The 21258-nt window shown below is 43.2% G+C and overlaps 1 protein-coding gene across 1 annotated transcript; it reads right to left on the bottom strand.

Moving 5' to 3' along the window:
- Window positions 1-231: 231 nt before the first annotated feature.
- Window positions 232-21172, bottom strand: LOC144738398 (uncharacterized). Its single transcript, XM_078621433.1, is given in 4 exon segments — window positions 232-3626; window positions 3629-4913; window positions 12133-13801; window positions 18689-21172. Coding segments are annotated over 3 exon segments (4086 nt in total). The 5' UTR covers window positions 13792-13801; window positions 18689-21172; the 3' UTR covers window positions 232-2484.
- Window positions 21173-21258: the final 86 nt, after the last annotated feature.

Raw genomic sequence — 21258 nt, 5'->3', positions numbered from 1 at the left:
ATAAATATAGTGCGCTTGAATCATCATGAAACCATCCTCCCCCTCCCCCCCCCGCGGGTCCGTGAAAAAATTGTCTTCTTAATAATCGTGATAATACAAAGATTATCGCTATAACTTTTGCTGATTATGTCTTAGTGTAATTCTATCAGGTCTCAGAATTCAGATCTCGCCGAAGGATGAAGTTCTTATAATTAAGATCATTATGCATGAACTTAGGAAGGAATCAGACACTTCTGTGTTAAGCAACTTTAATTTATAAACAACAACATAACACTCTAATATGCAAACTCTTACGCTTGGAATTGTCAACAAAATACTCCTGGAGATGTGCTCCTCATTGATCGGTAAATTTAACCCTCCATGATTACGTTGTTAAACTGGGTAACAGAGCAATCGGTTAATTCCTAAAAGTAACGCGAGCATAGGAAAAAGTCCTTAAAAATAAATGTGACGATATTCATACGAACGGCAATATTTAAACATGTCCCGAATGCAAAAGAAGACCGCAATGAATTCATTGGTAGATTATGTAATTAACTAAATGTCTTGGAACAATAGTGTGCGGCAGTGTGCCTGCTTCAGCAAATGCTTATCAATTGGCTAAGGCTTCAATAAAATCGCGGGCAAGATTCTGTGATCAAAAGAAAGATTTCAACACATTAGTCTCCCTGTGAGTGTGTGGATTCGTAACGTAGGTTTCTAAACGTTTTAGTTTCGTCAATTAACAAAAAGAACGACTAAAAAACTTCTCAATGACCGTATCCACGTGACTCATTGGCAGCTATGTTCTTCACTATCAGCTAATACTTGACACACTCTTATCATTATTCTTATTATTATTAGTCCCGGTATGTGTGTGTTTGGTGGTTTTGTCTCCTTGATCAATTCTATGCGTCAGGTAAACGCTGGATGATACGTGGTATGCGAGTGTGGGGCAGGGTCATATACACAGCTTCCTCGCTCTCTCTCTCTCGCTCGGCGGCAGCTGGAGCTGCTGCCCACTGCTGGATGAAGAGTCGGCACGACGCTCGACGTCGGCGGTGCGCGATGATTCCGTCGTCAGATAGCGCCCGCAGCTCGTCTGCTAGTCGCCGTTCCTCACTCGTGTCTTGGTTCACAGCTGGTGCTGGTCGGTGCGTGTGGGTCGAACCCACACGGCGCTCTCCTCTTCCTCACGGGCGGCTGGTCAGGGTCTTTTCCCTGCTGGATGAGCTGAGTCGGCATGATGCTTGTCTTTGAAGGTGCTCGACAGCGCTCGCCGCTCGTCTGCTGGCACCTGACACCCTTGCTCGGTGGCGCTGCTGCGCTCTCTCTCCAGCTCCGTGCTCTCTGGCGATGCCTGGTTGCGCGTGCAGCTGGTTCTCTACGATGCCGGCTTGGTCGATAATTGGACTTTCACCCTTTCTCCCGGTTGATTGCTCGTCGTTACTTGACACTCTATCTCTCGGGCTGCAGCTGCTCATGGGAGCTGGCACTCAGTGTAGAATAACTTTGAGCGATACTTCTTCTGTCAGCGCCGAGCTCGTACTCGGTGACCAATTGCTACTCGGCAAGCCTCATCCTTGGTTGATTGCAGAATTCCCACCCCAGAGCTTGCTGCTTGCAGTAAGTAACTCTTTGTGTTGATTTCGTAGACTCGTGGCTTCTGCTGGTGCAGCTCGTTGACGATGTGCCAGTCACGGGGGCAGGTTCCCCGGAGCCTGCCGATCGCAGCTGCTCGTGGGAGCTGGAACTCACACTCAAAACTTGTAAATTGTATTTGCACACCTCTTGAACAACTGTGAAAGCTTAGTACAATACAACTTATCGCAATCCTTGACTTTGCAAGCGACTCAAAACATCAAGATAAATGTAGAATAAAACTCTCAGCGATACTCTGTCGGTCCATGCCGAACTCAGCACCGAGCATCACGTCGCCCGCTCTTCTCTGCGAGACACAACACCCATTGTTGATCTCGAGGCCATGCCCCGGAGTCTGCCCGTCGCAGTACTCTCTGTCGCTTGTAGTCTTCTGTAACTCGCAGTAGTCTCGATGTATGGGTCGTGTCTCTGTCTTTACGTGAATTTCTCTCCCCTCGGATCACCGTGTGGTTAGTCATAGGACACAACATATGCATTGTCTTTGAAACTGATTGGTCCACACCAGAGACAGCTGTCTTTAGAGCCTAGTATCAAACGGTGTTAATCCAGAGGACGCCAAAAGGCGTGCTCTTTAAGTATTTGTGATGAGATGATACAAAACTCCGAGTTGCTGAGGCGATTAAGCAAGCACCATATAAATGCTAATATTATTATAACATAGTAAATGCTTGGGAGCTTATTGGCTCTCGCTCCTAGTTAGAGATCTACCCAACCCACAGGTCCGCAAATACTGACCGCTCTTACTCTGCAGGTTGAACCTAGGAATGGAGTGTTCAACTTAACGTTCTTTTCAATAAAGGCCTGTGACAAATGTGAATCTATTGGAGCTGCATTGTCTCAAGCTTATACATCTAAAGGTTCTCCATTTGACTTTGTATTGTCTAAGAAGTCCACCCACACCTCCACTTCCACAAACTGCTGGGAGTTGCCTCGCTCTGCCTCACAGTCAGAATTCTCCTCCTGCTTCACGTTGCCTCCATTGATGTGAAGGTCCGATTTTGGAGTTGAATGTTCATCTTCACATTTGACCTTCACTTCTTCGCTCTTCACTGTCACTTCTTCGCTCTTCACCGTCGCCTCTTCAAATTTCACCTTGATACATTTCATAGTGTCCAAGCTGGAATTTACTTCTGGTTCTTTTTTCAGGAGGGATGGGCTCATTGCAGCACTTTGACTTTCACAAGTCGATTTCAGACTACACTCCTTGGGGGTCTTCTGATGCCTGTGTGTTCTCTGGTGTCTATCAAGCTGTGGTGACTGTGCAAACGCCTTCCCGCACACAGTGCACTTGAAGGGTTTCCCTCCTGTGTGTGTTCTCTGGTGTATTTTAAGATTTGATGAACTTGAAAATGCCTTCTCACACACACTGCACTTGAAGGGGTTCTCTCCTGTGTGCGTTCTCTGGTGCATTTTAAGATTTGATGACTGTGAAAATGCCATCTCACACACACTGCACTTGAAGGGTTTCTCTCCTGTGTGCGTTCTCTGGTGGATTTTAAGATTAGATGACTGTGAAAATGCCATCTCACACACACTGCACTTGAAGGGGTTCTCTCCTTTGTGCGTTCTCTGGTGGCTTTTAAGATTAGATGACTGTGAAAATGCCTTCCCACACAGACTGCACTTGAAGGGTTTATATCCTGTGTGTATTCTCTGGTGTATTTTAAGATAAGACGAACTTGAAAATGCCTTCCCACACACACTACACCTGAAGGCTTTCTCTCCCGTGTGTGTTCTCTGGTGGATCTGTAAACCTGATGTCCATGCAAATGCCTTCTCACACACAGTGCACTTGAAGGGTTTCTCTCCTGTGTGTGTTCTCTGGTGTATTTTAAGATAAGATGAACTTGAAAGTGCCTTCCCACACACAGTGCACTTGAAGTGTTTCTCTCCTGTGTGTGTTCTCTGGTGGCTATGAAGCTGTGGTGACTGTGCAAATGCCTTCGCACACACAGTGCACTTGAAGGCTTTCTCTCCTGTGTTCTCTGGTGTTTTTTAAGATAAAATGAACTTGACAATGCCTTCCCACACACAGTGCACTTGAAGGGTTTCTCACCGGTGTGTGTTCTCTGGTGTATTTTAAGAGCAGATGAAAATGAAAATGCCTTCCCACATATACTACACCTGAAGGGTTTCTCTCCTGTGTGTGTTCTCTGGTGTTTTTTAAGAGCAGATGAAAATGAAAATGCCTTCCCACACACACTACACCTGAAGGGTTTCTCTCCTGTGTGTGTTCTCTGGTGTTTTTTAAAAGAAGATGAATCTGAAAATGCCTTCCCACACACACTACACCTAAAGGGTTTCTCTCCTGTGTGTGTTCTCTGGTGTATTTTAGGATAAAATGAACTTGAAAATGCCTTCCCACACACAGTGCACTTGAAGGGTTTCTCTACGGTGTGTGTTCTCTGGTGTATTTTAAGAGCAGATGAAAATGCAAATGCCTTCCCACATATACTACACATGAAGGGTTTCTCTCCTGTGTGTGTTCTCTGGTGTTTTTTAAGAGCAGATGAAAATGAAAATGCCTTACCACACACACTACACCTGAAGGGTTTCTCTCCTGTGTGTGTTCTCTGGTGTTTTTTAAAAGCAGATGAATCTGAAAATGCCTTCCCACACACACTACACCTAAAGGGTTTCTCTCCTGTGTGTGTTCTCTGGTGTATTTTAAGATAAAATGAACTTGAAAATGCCTTCCCACACACACTGCACTTGAAGGGTTTCTCTCCTGTGTGTGTTCTCAGGTGTATTTTAAGATAAAATGAACTTGAACATGCCTTTCCACACACACTACACCTGAAGGGGCTCTCTCCTTTGTGCGTTCTCTGGTGGATTGTAAGATTAGATGACTGTGAAAATGCCATCTCACACACAGTGCACTTGAAGGGTTTCTCTCCTGTGTGTGTTCTCTGGTGGATCTGTAAACCTGATGACCATGGAAATGCCTTTCCACACACAGTGCACTTGAAGGGTTTCTCTCCTGTGTGTGTTCTCAGGTGTATTTTAAGATAAGATGAACTTGAAAATGCCATCTCACACACAGTGCACCTGAAGAGTTTCTCTTCTTTGTGTGTTCTCTGGTGTATTTTAAGATAAGATGAACTTGAAAATGCCATCTCACACACACTGCACTTGAAGGCCTTCTCTCCCATTGGAGATCTCTGGTCCTGTGTAAAATTTCCAGTAGAATCCATGCTATTTGCATACTGGTCCCATTGTTGTCTTTGTCTACCGAGCCGCGCTGAGTGCCTTTGCTCCATCAGACCAATTCTGCAGAGGAAGCATCAGAAGAAGCATCAGCTGCAGACAGAAAAAAATTGTCCACACCATCTTCATCAGTATCGAGGCACAGAGGAGTGAATATATACACAGTCACACATGACTTACACGTCTATATTTATTCATATATTCAGGATTATCCCCAATTCATCACACCGGCTGTTAAGGCACACAATGAGAGGCAAAAGGTTATAAATATGCCTGGAAGCCCTAGTATCTTCAAAATAAATGTTAACCCAAAACACCAAGCACACAATTTCGGCAGCCTGGCTGCAAAAGTAGTATTTATACAAGCAAAATTCAGCTAACATAGCAAAGGCTGTTGGGAATAATACTATTTGTATTATGCAGAAATGCATAAATAAATGTTCAATCGTGACTTTAGAGGTGTGAAGTCAGGCTCAGATTTGCTTGAATGCTTGGATGAACAGATCTAACTTCAGCAGCATATGTGCTGTTAATTTCCTGTTTCCATTCTTCCAAAAAGTTCCAGAGGGGAACTAAAATAAACGATTGTTTTGATTTAACCTCCATGTTCAATAGTTAATATAATTTACTGCAAATACAAACTTGACACTGTCACACACTGGCATGGTAAAAAGTGGTGGTGTGTCCAGAACCATGCCTGGCCGCCTTCATCGGCTCAGTATTGACGCTTCCTCCCTTCATCATCTAATTAATTTAAGATCAATCAACATAGCAGAGGCCCACAAGCAGTTCAGCTTTCACTTTTCAATCATGTTTGCTGTCGGTGATAATCAAACTAATTGTTGAGTTCATAATGCAGTGAAATAACTGCACCACAGCTCCCCACAAAGATAAACTCTTAAATACACATACATTTCACATGCATCATTAACATATATAAACAAAAATCCAACATTCATGACGAATTACAAGTAACCTTATCCCAGTGCTAATGCCATGATAGGTGCAATTTAAGGCCATGTAAGTGTGGATTCCTTGTCAGCAGGTAATGGGAATGATCCAGGTGTCAAGGGATGACTGACAGATGAACCAGCTGTGCTCCCCACTGTCTTGCTGGGTTTAATGAACCCAGCGTTCCACCTATTCATGTGGGCGTCGCTCTTCCGACCTCATCGTTGTTGCAGAGAAAATATATATTAACTACCCTGCAGCATACCTCACGGACCTCCTCCACAGAGGCCAATCTTGACACTGCCGGCACCAGTCATCGGCAGTCCGATCGCCTGCCAAAGAGACTCAAGATTATATTCTATATTGATATCTTAAGGATCTGTAAGCTTCTAATACAATAAAGTCTGGTTGTATGAATCATAGGCAGGCCAGCCTTCATTGTATAAGCCAGCAGAGATGGTAATTTAAATAATTTCGTATTCTGAATCCACACAGTAATATCTGTGGCCAAGAAGAATCACAGCTTTATTCGTTAGTTTCTAAAAAATTAACCCGTAAAAACAAAGTTTTTCACTACAAATCCTTTATATGCGTGGCATCGGTTTTATTTTATTATTCATTTCTGTTTTTCTTGAGTAAGAGTTTCATTTTTATCACATTGGTATTTTAAACAAAAAAACCAAAATTAAGATTGAACCACTTCTACGGGGAAGTTCTAAGTTTACCTTTTTCTCTCTCTCTGGGTTTTTTGTTCTCTCTCTCTGCCTGTATATTTAGTGCACTTTTTTCTGTCTACACTCGTTTTTTGTCGTTCTTATGTTCTGCTGTCTGTGTTTCTCCGTTCCTCTTGTTTTTTTATGTTTTGTCTTTCTTTGGAATTTTCACACTTAAATTCTAACTTAGCAATCTTTGAAATACGTAATCGACCAGGCTATGCGTTAATTGTGTGTTGACCGACTCTCTGTGTCGTATTACATAACATTTCGATATTTTGCTAGGTTATTTAATTTAGTGTGTTCTCTCTCCCTCTCTCCTAATGTTCAAGCCTGCGTACTTTACTACGCGTTTCTTCGTACTCATTGACATGTAAATTTTTTCTCTAACCCCTCCCTATCTCTGCCTCCGCCCCCCTCTGTCTATTTAAGGCCACCCCACAGAGACGATCCCCCCTCTCTGTACCTGTGTTGCTCTATGTATCTTGGTGATATCTGTCTGCTTATATGTCTGTCTATAGTTTTCTGGTTAGATTTTGTTGCTATTTCATTATACCTGATGATGATTGCTTGTGTTGCAATCGAAACGTCGTATGCTATTATTTAATTTACTATTTTATCTTTATACGTGACTTTACCGAAAGAACCAAATACGTAGTCATTTATTGATTTAAAGCTTTCGTGACTGCAGGAATTAATACTCTTTGGGTCTTTCGGTCAAGTCGCGTAAATAGAAAATAATAGATCACGATGTTTCGATCGCAATACAAGCAATCGTCTTCAGGTGAGAGAAAAAGCTGCTGAGACAAGGTCTTATATAGGCCTGAGATGGGTGCATCAAGGTAGGTGGGTGGAGCTAGAGATGGTCCAACCAATTGAAATAAACACGGAGAAACCGTATACAAAAAATATCCTAAGACAAAAAATAGTACAAATCTGTAAATGATAAAAGGGGAAAAGCCTCTTCTTATATTTTGCTACTGGGAAAGTAGATCCCATGATGTAGCTGCTCACCCCAAGCTGTCATTGTTCTGATGGTGGCGTTGTCTTTGTGCTGTGTACGCCTTTTGGCGCTGTCCTCTGGTCTAACACCGTTTGAGACTAGGCTCGAAAGAAAGCCGTCTCTGGTGTGGACCAATCAGTTTCACAGACAATGCATAGATTATCACAGCATTTGTTTTGTTTGCATATTGATCGCGAGTATATTGTGGTTAATGCAGACAAGATTCGCTGCAAAAGGTTTCAGTTCGGCGTTTATTTAAAGCTTTCGTGACTGCAGGGATTCATATTCTTGGTTCTTTCGGTAAAGTCATCAAGTAGAAGGTAAATAATAAAATAATAAAATATGAAACAATTAAAATTTCCCACGACGTTTCGATTGCAACACGAGCAATCATCGTCAGGTGTGAAAAACACAGCAAGAAATTTTTCAAAAATTTTCTTGCTGTTTTTCACACCTAAAGTCACGTAGAAGAAAAACAATAAAATGTAAAAAATCTCTCGACGTTTCGACTGCAACACGAGCAATCAGGTGTGAAAAACACAGCAAATTTCTTGCTGTTTTTCACACCTAAAGTCACGTAAAAGAAAAAGAAAATAAAAACAAATAAATTCTCACGACGTTTCGACTGCAACACGAGCAATCATCGTCAGGTGTGAAAGACACAGCAAGAATTTTCCGAAATTTTCTAAAAATTCTTGCTGTTTTTCACACCTAAAGTCACGTAGAAGAAAAACAATAAAATAAAATCTCACGACGTTTCGACTGCATCACGAGCAATCATCGTCAGGTGTGAAATCCACAGCAATAAATTGTATTACTTTATTATTTCCCTTCTACGTGACTTTACCGAAAGAACCAAGAATATCTTAACACCTGTTTCAGTTGCCAGAAAAGGGGAAAAACCTCTTCTTATATGTTGCTACTGGCAAAGGAGGTCCCATGAAGTAGTGAGTCAGATGAAGACGAATTAAACTTAAGCAGAGGATTAAAGCAAATGCAATCAGGCGAGAGCAGGAGGCAAGGCCCCGCGTGGCCAGGCCCCGCGTTGTAATGTTCCAACCTGGACATCGCTTCCATACTCGCTGCTACTCAATTGATATCCCTACGAGAGAGAGACGGAGAGAGGCTCTACCTGGGTAAACAACAACCACCACCAGGACAACAACAACCACGATGTTAACTTCTCACCTCGGATATGAGCGAGCGCGGTGTAGCAGCTCGTGACGTCACGCGGCACCAGGTGACATGACGTCATTTGCGGGGTTCAACACACAATCCCCTCCCCCAACGATCGGCGGTGTAACTGAATAAATTATGTTGAGACGGGCTCATGTGCCGTGATTAAGCGTGAATAAATTATGTTAATTAACCGCCAGTTGATAGTTTCAGTTTAATTTATTAGGTACTAGCGGGAAGCACCCGACGTTGCCCGGGGGAAACATTTATTGAAAAACTTATCAAAAATTTTTTTAAACATAACATATACAAATACAATTTTTTTTTATGAATATCTCATTAAATTTCGATTTAAAGCTTTCGTGACTGCAGGGATTCATCTTGGTTCTTTCGGTAAAGTCACGTAGAAGGGAAGCAATAAAATAAAAATAAATTATAAATATTTATAAATAATAAATGAAACATTAAAATTCTATTATATATTTTTTAAATACTTTTTTATTTTATGTTTTTTTTTATAATAATTGTATTACTTCCCTTCTACGTGACTTTACCGAAAGAACCAAGAAGATTATCTCATTAATTAAAATTTAAATACATTTAAATAAAACCCAACGTGCGGTGGAAAATAAACTTACGATCGCGCAAACGAATTGAAGGTTGTAGATTTCTTTAGAATCAGCTTATTCCCGTTTGATGGATACCACAAACGCTCAGCAGATAACGATTTTCGCCACACACTTCATGGTCATCCCCCCCCCCCCCCCAAATACAAAAGTGTATTTTTATAATTTGTGCATGGTGTACATTTTGCAAAGTATCCACATGCCAAATTTCAAGTTTGTTGCATGTCGGGAAGTACGCTAAACATTTTGAACAGACAACACATTCACAAATTTTCCTTTTATATACCGGGACTTGGATTCACCACGCCCGGCCGCCTTTGTCTCCCCAGTGGCGATGTTCACACACCACATCAGTTACTCGTTTGAGGCTGAGTCGACCTAGGGGAAGCCCAGGACAAGTAAAAAATAATCGTGGTGGCCGTGAGCGGGAATCGAACTCGGGTCGCCGGGTTCGTAGCGCAGCGCGCTCACCACACATCATCTCTAAAACACAGAAGTGAGATGGCTTTCTAAAGGTTGATCACTGGCCAGAGTTTTTGAGTTGTGAGAGCCACTCCAGAGATATCTTTTAGAATAACAGTCACCACTAGCAGCACATTTCAGTGACACAGAATGGGTCGCAAAAGTTGCTCACTTGTGACATATTCAGCCTGCTCAACGTACTCAATCTGTAATTTCAGGGGAGATCGACAACTCTGTTCAATTCGGCAGATAAAGTGGCTGCATTCAAAGCCAAACTGGAATTATGGGGGCGACGAGTGAACATTGGAACTTTTGACATGTTTCAAACACTAGCAGAGATTTTGAAAGAGACTGAGCCAGGGCCTTTCTCCCAGCTGGTAAATTAAAACCTACTCTTGTGCTTGGAATTGTCAACACAGTACTCCTGGAGATGTGCTCCTCATTGATCCGTACATTTAAAACCCTCAATGATTACGTTGTTAAACTGGGTAACAGAGCAATCGGTTAATTTCTCAGAGTAACGCGAGCATATACGGCGATAGTAAAAAGTCCGTAAAAATAAATGTGACGATATTCATACGAACGGCAATAAAGAAACATGTCCCGAATGCAAAAGTAGACCTCAATTAATTCATTGGTAGATTATGCAATTAACTAAATGTCTTGGAACAATGGTGTGCGGCAGTGTGCCTGCTTGAGCAAATCCTTATCAATTGGCTAATGCTACAATAAATTCGCGGGCAAGATTCTGTGATCAAAATAAATATTTCAACACAAGTCTCCCTGTGAGTGTGTGGATTCGTAACATAGGTTATAAACGTTTAGTTTCGTCAATGAATTCATCGGTACAGTTAAAATAAACAAAGAACGAATAAAATACTTCTGAACGACCGTATCCACGTGACTCAATGGGCAGCAATGTCCTTAATTATCAGCTAATAGTTGACACTCTCTTATCATTATTCTTCTCATTATTAGTCCTGGTATGTGTGTTTGGTGGTTTTGTCTCCTTGATCAATTCTTTGCGTCAAGCAGACGCTGGGTGATACGTGGCGAGAATGTGTGGGGGAAGATCACACACACAGCTTCCTCGCTCTCTCTCGCTTGGCGGCAGCTGAAGCTGCTGCCCACTGCTGAATGAAGAGTCGGCACGACGCTTGCCGTCGGCGGTGCGCGATGATTCCGTCGTCAGATAGCGCCCGCAGCTCGTCTGCTGGTCGCCGTTCCTCACTCTTGTCTTGGTTCACAGCTGGTGCTGGTCGGTGCGTGTGGGTCGAACCCACGGCGCTCTCCTCTTCCTCACGGGCGGCTGGTCAGGCTCTTTCCCCTGCTGGATGAGCTGAGTCGGCACGACGCTTGTCTTTGAAGGTGCTCGACAGCGCTCGCCGCTCGTCCGCTGGCAGCTGACACCCGTGCTCGGTGGCACTGCTGTGCTCTCTCTCCGGCTCCGTGCTCTCTGGCGATGCCTGGTTGAGTGTGCAGCTGGTTCTCTGCGATGCTGGCTTGGTCGATGCTTGGGCTTCCACCCTTTCTCCCGGTTGATTGCTCGTCGTTGCTCGTCACTCTATCTCTCGGGCTGCAGCAGCTCGTGGGAGCTGGCACTCACTCTCAAAACTTGTAAATTGTATTCGCACACCTCTTAAACAACTGTGAAAGCTTAGTACAATACAACTTATCGCAATCCTTGACTTTGCAAGAGACTCAAAACATCAGGATGAATGTAGAATAAAACTCTCAGCGATACTCTGTCGGTCCATGTCGAACTCAGCACCAAGCATCACCTCGCCCCTCTTCTCTGCGAGACAACACCCATTGTTGATCTCGAGGCCATGCCCCGGAGTCTGCCCGTCGCAGTACTCTCTGTCGCTTGTAGTCTTCTGTAACTCGCAGTAGTCTCGATGTATGGGTCGTGTCTCTGTCTTTACGTGAATTTCTCTCCCCTCGGATCACCGTGTGGTTAGTCATAGGACACAACATATGCATTGTCTTTGAAACTGATTGGTCCACACCAGAGACAGCTGTCTTTAGAGCCTAGTATCAAACGGTGTTAATCCAGAGGACGCCAAAAGGCGTGCTCTTTAAGTATTTGTGATGAGATGATACAAAACTCCGAGTTGCTGAGGCGATTAAGCAAGCACCATATAAATGCTAATATTATTATAACATAGTAAATGCTTGGGAGCTTATTGGCTCTCGCTCCTAGTTAGAGATCTACCCAACCCACAGGTCCGCAAATACTGACCGCTCTTACTCTGCAGGTTGAACCTAGGAATGGAGTGTTCAACTTCACGTTCTTTTCATTAAAGGCCTGTGACAAATGTGAATCTATTGGAGCTTCATTGTCTCAAGCTTACACATCTACAGGTTCTCCATTTGACTTTGTATTGTCTAAGAAGTCCACCCACACCTCCACTTCCACAAACTGCTGGGAGTTGCCTTGCTCTGCCTCATAGTCAGAATTCTCCTCCTGTTTCACGTTGCCTCCATTGATGTTAAGGTCCGATTTTGGAGTTGAATGTTCATCTTCACATTTTACCTTCACTTCTTCGCTCTTCACTGTCACTTCTTCGCTGGTCACTGTCGCCTCTTCAAATTTCACCTTGATACATTTCATAGTGTCCAAGCTGGAATTTACTTCTGGTTCTTTTTTCAGGAGGGATGAGCTCATTGCAGCACTTTGACTTTCACAAGTCGATTTCAGACTACACTCTTTGGGGGTCTTCTGATGCCTGTGTGTTCTTTGGTGTCTATAAAGATGTGATGACCGTGCAAACGCCTTCCCGCACAGAGTGCACTTGAAGGGTTTCTCTCCTGTGTGTGTTCTCTGGTGTATTGTAAGATAATTTGAACTTGAAAATGCCTTCCCACACACAGTGCACTTCAAGGCTTTCTCTCCTGTGTGTGTTCTCTGGTGCATTTTAAGATAATATGAACATGAAAATGCCTTCCCACACACACTGCACTTAAAGGGTTTCTCTCCTGTGTGCGTTCTCTGGTGCTTTTTAAGATGTGATGACCGTGAAAATGCCATCTCACACACACTGCACTTGAAGGGTTTTTTTCCTGTGTGTGATCTCTGGTGTATTTTAAGATAAGACGAACTTGAAAATGCCTTCCCACACACACTGCACTTGAAGGGTTTCTCTCCTGTGTGCATTATCTGGTGTATTTTAAGATAATATAAACTTGAAAATGCCTTCCCACACACACTGCACTTAAAGGCTTTCTCTCCTGTGTGCGTTCTCTGGTGCATTTTAAGATTGGATGACCGTGAAAATGCCATCTCACACACAGTGCACTTGAAGGGTTTATCTCCTGTGTGTGTTCTCTGGTGGATTTTAAGACTAGATGACTGTGAAAATGCCATCTGACACACACTGCACTTGAAGGCTTTATCTCCTGTGTGTATTCTTTGGTGGATTTTAAGACTAGATGACTGTGAAAATGCCATCTCACACACACTGCACTTGAAGGGTTTCTCTCCTGTGTGTGTTCTCTGGTGTATTTTAAGATGAGATGAACTTGAAAATGCCTTCCCACACACAGTGCACTTAAAGGATTTATCTTTGTGCGTTCTCTGGTGGATTTTAAGATTTGATGAATGTGAAAATGCCATCTCACACACACTGCACTTCAAGGGGTTCTCTCCTTTGTGCGTTCTATGGTGCCTTTTAAGATTTGATGAATGTGAAAATGCCATCTCACACACACTGCACTTGAAGGGTTTATCTCCTGTGTGTATTCGCTGGTGGATTTTAAGATTAGATGACTGTGAAAATGGCATCTCACACACACTGCACTTGAAGGCTTTATCTCTTGTGTGTGTTCTCTGGTGTATTTTAAGATTAAATGAACTTGAAAATGCCTTCCCACACACAGTGCACTTGAAGGGTTTCTCTCCCATTGGAGATCTCTGGTCCTGTGTAAAATTTCCAGTACAATCCATTCTGTTTGCATACTGGTCCCATTGTTGTCTTTGTCTACCGAGCCGCGCTGAGTGCCTTTGCTCCATCACACCAATTCTGCAGAGGAAGCATCAGAAGAAGCATCAGCTGCAGACAGAAAAAATGTCCACACCATCTTCATCAGTATCGAGGCACAGAGGAATGAATATATACACAGTCACACATGACTTACACGTCTATATTTATTAATATATTCAAGATTATCCCCAATTCATCACACGGGCTGTTAAGACACACAATGATAGGCCAAAAGGTTATAAATATGCCTGGAAGCCTGAGTATCTTCAAAATAAATGTTAACCCAAAACACCAAGCACACAATTTCGGCAGCCTGGCTGCAAAAGTAGTATTAATCAAAGCAAATTTCAGCTAACATAGCAAAGGCTGTTGGGAATAATACTATTTGTATTATGCGGAAATGCATAAATAAATGTTCAATCGCAACTTTAGAGGTGTGAAGCCAGGCTCAGATTTGCTTGAATGCTTGGATGAACAGATCGAACTTCAGCAGCATATGTGCTGTTAATACTGGTAGGAACGAAGTGGACCAGCCTACAATAGATTATATCGTCCGTCCGTCCGTCCATGTAGCAACATCGCCCCCTACTGCAAACACTTGACATGACCCTACAAAAACCTTTAGACTCCGTGACGCTTTCCTGGCTAAACAAGTGTAACATTCCCTTATAATTCCCTCAGATAGCTTTTAATTATAACATTTAAATTAATAAGGCTTTCCTGGCTAAACAAGTGTAACAATCCCTTATAATTCCTTGAGATAGCTTTTAATTAAAACTTTTAAATTAAAATTTTACTCACAGCGGCCTAAAGCCTACAGCTAGGCCTAAAGCCTCGACCTACGCCTCAAACTCTCCCTTCGTATCGTACCCCGCGTGTGTGCGAGGGAGTTAATGTTTAACAATGTTACATTCCCTGATGCTTTTAAATAGAAGCATTTAAATGTAAAGCTTTTACATAAATAATAAAAACATTTAAATTTAAAATTAACTCACGGCGGCCTAAAGCCTACAGCTAGGCCTAAAGCCTAGAAATAGGCCTCAAACTCTCCCTTCGTATCGTACCCCCGCGTGTGTGAAAGGGAGTTAATATTTAACATTGTTACATTCCCTGATGTTTTTAAATAGAAACATTTACATTTAAAGCTTTTACATAAATAATTAAAACATTTAAATTAAAAATTAACTCACAGCAGCCTAACGCCTACAGCTAGGCCTAAAGCCTAGACCTTGGCCTCACACTCTCCCTTTGTATTGTCCAATTCGGTGTAGCAACATCGCCCCCTACTGCAAACACTTGGTAGGACCCTACAAAAACCTTAAGACTCAGTTGGGCTTTCCTGGCTAAACAAGTGTAATAATACATTATGTTTATATTTTTTGGTTATTCGTTCCTACCAGCCCACCCCGCAGGGTCCTGTTTTCCTGTTTCCATTCTTCCAAAAAGTTCCAGAGGGAAACTAAATAAGCGATTGTTTTGATTTAACCTCCATGTTCAATAGTGAATATAATTTACTGCAAATACAAACTTGACACTGTCAAACACTGGCATGGTAAAAAGTGGTGGTGTGTCCAGAACCATGCCTGGCCGCCTTCATCTGCTCAGTATTGACGCTTCCTCACTTCACCATGTAATTAATTTAAGCTCAATCAACATAGCAGAGTCCCACAAGCAGTTCAGCTTTCACTTATCAATCATGTTTGCTGTCGGTGATAATCAAACTAATTGTTGAGTTCATAATGCAGTGAAATAACTGCACCACAGCTCCCCACAAAGATAAACTCCTAAATACACGTACATTTCACACGCATCATTAACATATATAAACAAAAATCCACCATTCATGACGAATTGCAAGTAACCTTATCCCAGTGCTAATGCCATGATAGGTGAAATTTAAGGCCATGTAAGTGTGAATTCCTTGTCAGCAGGTAATGGGAATGATCCAGGTGTCAAGGGATGACTGTCAGATGAACCAGCTGTGCTCCCCACTGTCTTGCTAGGTTTTAGGAACCCAGCGTTCCACCTATTCATGTGGGCGTCGCTCTTCCGACCTCATCGTTGTTGCAGAGAAAATATCTATTAACTGCCCTGCATCATACCTGCAAGGCAGTTAATATGGTGCTGGACCAGATGACGCCAAAAAGGCGTACAACTCAAAAAAGGTGTCAGTTTTGTTGCCAGATAAAAGGGTAAAAAAAACAACTATCATATTTTGCTACTGGCAAAGGAGGTTCCAATGGTGTAAATGCTTACCCAGACCTCTCACACTCTGATGGTGCATTGTCTTTGAGTTGTACGCCTTTTGGCGTCATCTGGTCCAACACCATGTGAGACTCGGCTAAGAAAAGCTGTCTCGGGTGTGGACCAATCAATTTCAAGGACAGTGCAAACATGACTTCTTGTAAAAAAAAGGTATCAGTTTTGTTGCCAGATAAAAGGGTAAAAAAACAATTACAGTGATACCTCAGTTCACGAACTTAATTCGTGAACTGACTCTGGTCGCGAACCGAATTGGTCGTGAACTGAGGCACATTTTCCCATAGGGTTCAATGTAAATCCGGTTAATCCGTTCTGACCTTTTTTTTTTGGTTTTTGAAGCACAAAAATATGAAACAAATTACAATACACATTAGTACTGTACAGTATAGTAATGTATAAAGAGAGAACACTAACCTTGGTTGAGATGACTTCAGTAAGCACTCAAACAGGTGAACTGTACAATACAGTAAGTACAGTATTGTACAGTACAGTAGTACAGTACAGTACTGTATGTGCTAAAAAGCACACCAAAAAGCAAAAAGTCACTGAAAGTGTCTTCACAGTACTCACAGTACTTCTTTCTGTGTCTCTTCTTCTCTCAACGATCTTCCTACAGGAAGTCACGACCATGTGACAGCCTGGAAATAGCATTAAAATGGCCGCGGCTCCTGTTCGTGAACTGAAGCGGAGTTCGTGAACCGGAGCATATTTTTATGAACTTTTCTGTTCGTGAACCGAGTTGTTCGTGAACAGAAGCGTTCGTGAACAGAGGTATCACTGTATCATATTTTGCTACTGGCAAAGGAGGTCCCAATGGTGCATTGGGAGCTTCTCAAACTACATAGTTATTTATTTATTTAAAGCTTTCGTGACTTAAGGAATTAATACTATTTGGGTCTTTCGGTCAAGTCAAGTTACATAGAAAATAATAGATCACGACGTTTCGATCGCAACACAAGCAATCGTCTTCATGTGAGAGAAAAAGCTGCTGAGACAAGGTCTTATATAGGCCTGAGATTGGTGCATCAAGGTAGGTGGGTGGAGCTAGAGATGGTCCAACCAATTGACATAAACACGGAGAAACCGTATGCAAAAAATATCCCAAGACAAAAAAATAGTACAAATCTGTAAATGATAAAAGGGGAAAAGCCTCTTCTTATATTTTGCTACTGGGAAAGGAGGTCCCATGATGTAGCTGCTCACCCCGAGCTGTCATTGTTCTGATGGTGGTGTTGTATTTGTGCTGTACGCCTTTTGGTGCTGTACTCTGGTCTAACACCGTTTGAGACTAGGCTCGAAAGAAAGCCTTCTCTAGTTTGGACCAATCAGTTTCACAGACAATGCATAGATTATCACAGCATGTGTTTTGTTTGCATATTGATCGCAAGTATATTGTGGTTAATACAGGTAGGAACAATGTTCCACACTGCCCACCAGGGATTTATTGTCTGTCTGTCGTGCATAAATAAATATATAATACACACAGCTCTTTGCTTGGTGGAGACCTTACAAACAGCTCTTTGATTGGTGGAGACCTACTGCCGGGTACGCAGAGGGGAGGTGCCTAAGGGAGGAGGGTCAGGGGAGGGGCCTAAGGAAGGGGGGAGTCATGAAAGGGGCCTGAGGGGGGGGGTTCAGAGGAGGGGCCTAAGGGAGGGGGGGTCAGGGGAGGGGCCTAAGGATATGGGGGGTTGGGCAGGGGAGGGGCCTAAGGGATGGGGGTAATGGGAGGGGCCTAAGCAAGGGGGAGGGGCCGATAGTTAAGGGGGCTGGCTACCTGGCTGGCTGCCTGGCTGCCTCAAGTCAAGTTATCTTTTATGCAGGTAGGAACAACAGGTTCCACACTGCCCACCAGGTATGAATTGTCTGGCTGTCGTGCACGAATGCGCTGTCCAACCAAGTTCCTACCTGCCCACTCCGAAGGAACGTGCTGCAGACACGATTCCTTGCAAAAGGTTTCAGTTCGGCGTTTTAACATCTTAACACCTAAATTTTGATTTGAAGCTTTCCTGACTGCAGGGATTCATATTCTTGGTTCTTTCGGTAAAGTCATCAAGTAGAAGCGAAATAATAAAATAATAAAAATATTAAGCAATTAAAGTTTCTCACGACGTTTCGATTGCAACACGAGCAATCATCGTCAGGTGTGAAAAACACAGCAAGAAAATTTTCTTAACATTTCTTGCTGTTTTTCACACCTAGTCACGTAGAAGAAAAACAATAAAATGAAATAATTCTCACGACGTTTCGACTGCAACACGAGCAATCATCGTCAGGTGTGAAATCCACAGCAAGAAATTGTATTACTTTATTATTTCCTTTCTACGTGACTTTACCAAAAGTACCAAGAATATCTTAACACCTGTTTTGTTGCCAAAAAAGGGGGGAAAAAACCTCTTCTTATATGTTGCTACTGGCAAAGGAGGTCCCATGAAGTAGTGAGCCAGATGAAGACGAATTAAACTTAAGCAGAGAATAAAAGCAAATGCAATCAGGCGAGGGCAGGAGGCAAGGCCCCGCGTGGCCAGGACCCGCGTTGTAATGTTCCAACCTGGACATCGATTCCATACTCGCTGCTACTCAATTGATATCCCTACGAGAGAAAGACGGAGAGAGGCTCTACCTGAGTAAACAACAACAACCACCACGATGTTAACTTCTCACCTCGGATCTGTGAGAGCGCGCGCGGTGCAGCAGCTTCCGGATATATCGTGACGTCACGCGGCAGCAGGAGGTGACATGACGTCACTTGCGGGGTTCAAAACACAATCCACTCCCCCAACGAGCGGCGGTGTAATTGAATAACTTATGTTAATGAGACGGGCACATGTGCAGAGATGAGGCATGGATGCTGAAGCCGTCGCAATGAACGAGCGACGGTATTTATGAATAAATTATGTTAATTAACCGCCGGTTGATATTTTCAGTTTAATTTATTAGGTACTAGCGGGAAGCACCCGGCGTTGCCCGGGGGAAACATTTATTGAAAAACTTCTCAAAAAACTTAAAAACATAACATATACAAATGAAATTTTTTTTTATTTTCATCTTATTCATAAAATTAATACAAATTTTAATTATTTTTCATAAATTTTAATAAAACCCAACGCGCGGTGGAAAATAAACTTGCGGCTCGCCCGTCAAGATTTGATTCTTTAGATAGCGCAAAGGAATCGAAGGTTGTAAATGTATTTAGAATCGGCTTATTCCGTTTGATCGATACCACAAACGCTCAGCAGATATCGATTCTCGCCACACACTTCATGGTCATTCCCCCCCCCCCCCAAAATACAAATGTTTATTTTTTTATAATTTTTGCATGGTGTACATTTTGCAAAGTACCACAGGGAAAATGTCAAGTTTGTTGCATGTCGGGAAGTACGCTAAACATTTTGAACAGACAACACATTCACAAATTTTCCTTTTATATATAGACTAGCTTGACGACCCGGCTTCGCCCGGGACTTGGATTCACCACGCCCTGCCGCCTTTGTCTCCCCAGTGGCGATGTTCACACACCACATCAGTTACTCGTTTGAGGCTGAGTCGACCTAGGTGAAGCCCAGGACCAGTAAAAATAATCGTGGTGGCCGTGAGCGGGAATAGAACTCGGGTCGCCGGGTTCGTAGCGCAGCGCGCTCACCACACGTCATCTCTAAAACACAGAAGTGAGATGGCTTTCTAAAGGTAGATCACTGGCCAGAGTTTTTGAGTTGCGAGAGCCACTCCAGAGATATCTTTTAGAAAAACAGTCACCACTGGCAGCACATTTCAGTGACACAGAATGGGTCGCAAAACTTGCTCACTTGTGTGACATATTCAGCCTGCTCAACGTACTCAATCTGTCATTTCAGGAGAGATCGACAACTCTGTTAAATTCGGCAGATAAAGTGGCTGCATTCAAAGCTAAACTGGAATTATGGGGGCGACGAGTGAACATTGGAACTTTTGACATGTTTCAAACACTAGCAGAGATTTAGAAAGAGAATGAGTCAGGGCCTTTCTCCCAGCTGGTGCATTAAAACCTATCTCAACTTTTAAAAGAGTTTGAGCATTACTTCCCAACCACAGAAGACCCCCGAACTGGGAAGGAATGGACCCGCGACCCATTTGTGAATAAGCCAGGTAAATCGACTTTCACTGTGCTAGAAGAGGATCAACTGCTTGAGATCGCAAATGAAGGTGGCCTTAAAAGTATGTTTGAGACAACTTCAAATCTCGATACGTTCTGGATTAAAGTCAAGGCGGAATATCCTGAGATTGTCACAAAAGCACTGAAAAGCCTGATTCCATTTCCAACATCCTATCTTTGTGAAGCAGGGTTTTCTGCAGTGACAGCAACCAAAACCAGTTTATGGAGTAGACTGGACATAGGCAACACGACACGTATCGGGTGTCACCGTCTCATATCACCCCAGATGGGACCATCTAGTTACGGGAAAACAAGCTCAGGGCTCCCACTGATTCTGCATTATGGTGAGTTGTATAATTATTTCATATTACAATGTAATAAAAATATAAATAAAGTGCACAATAAAGATATTGCGCTTGAATCATCATGAAACCATCCCCCCCCCCGTGAAAAAAGTTACTAATCTTGATAATACAAAGATTCTCGCTGATTATGTTTTAGTGTAATTCTATCAGGTCTCAGAATTCAGATCTCGCCGAAGGGAACAGTTCTTATAATTAAGATCATTATGCATGAACTTAGGAAGGAACCACTCAGACCCTTCTTTGATAAGCAACTTTAATTCATAAACAAAAACATAACACTCTAATATGCGAACTCTTATGCTTGTGTAATGCGAGCAAGGATTGAGGGGGGGCGGAGTCTGGGTCACGTGAGGAGAGGGAGGAGTTAGGGTCACGTGGGGGAGAGGATTTAGGGAAAGAACCGGAAGGGGAACGGGGAGTTGAGACGGAGTGAAACGGGAGGAGGCCACGCTGGGCAGTACGGGGAGAGTGGCGCGGTCGCCACGCGGTGGGAGACGTCGGCACCGTCAGCCATCGGTGTCAGGACGCAGAGGGCTAGCGAGCGGTGGAAGGCTAGCTGCAGAGCGGAGCAGCAGTGAAGCTGCAGACGGAGCAGCGGTGTGGCTGCAGGGCGGAGCAGCAGTGAGGCTGCAGAACGAGCAGCAGAGTGGCTGTGGAGTGATCGTCGGGAGAGACGCGGGCCTGAGCGAGGACGCCGTGTGAACGAGATTCTACGAACCCAAAAAAAGGACAACGGA

This window comes from Lampetra planeri, chromosome 82, assembly GCF_965212315.1.
Source record: "Lampetra planeri chromosome 82, kcLamPlan1.2.h2, whole genome shotgun sequence".
Taxonomy (NCBI): domain Eukaryota; kingdom Metazoa; phylum Chordata; class Hyperoartia; order Petromyzontiformes; family Petromyzontidae; genus Lampetra; species Lampetra planeri.
The sequence above is the reverse complement of the archived record's forward strand: the minus strand, read 5'-3'. Positions and strand labels throughout refer to the sequence as shown.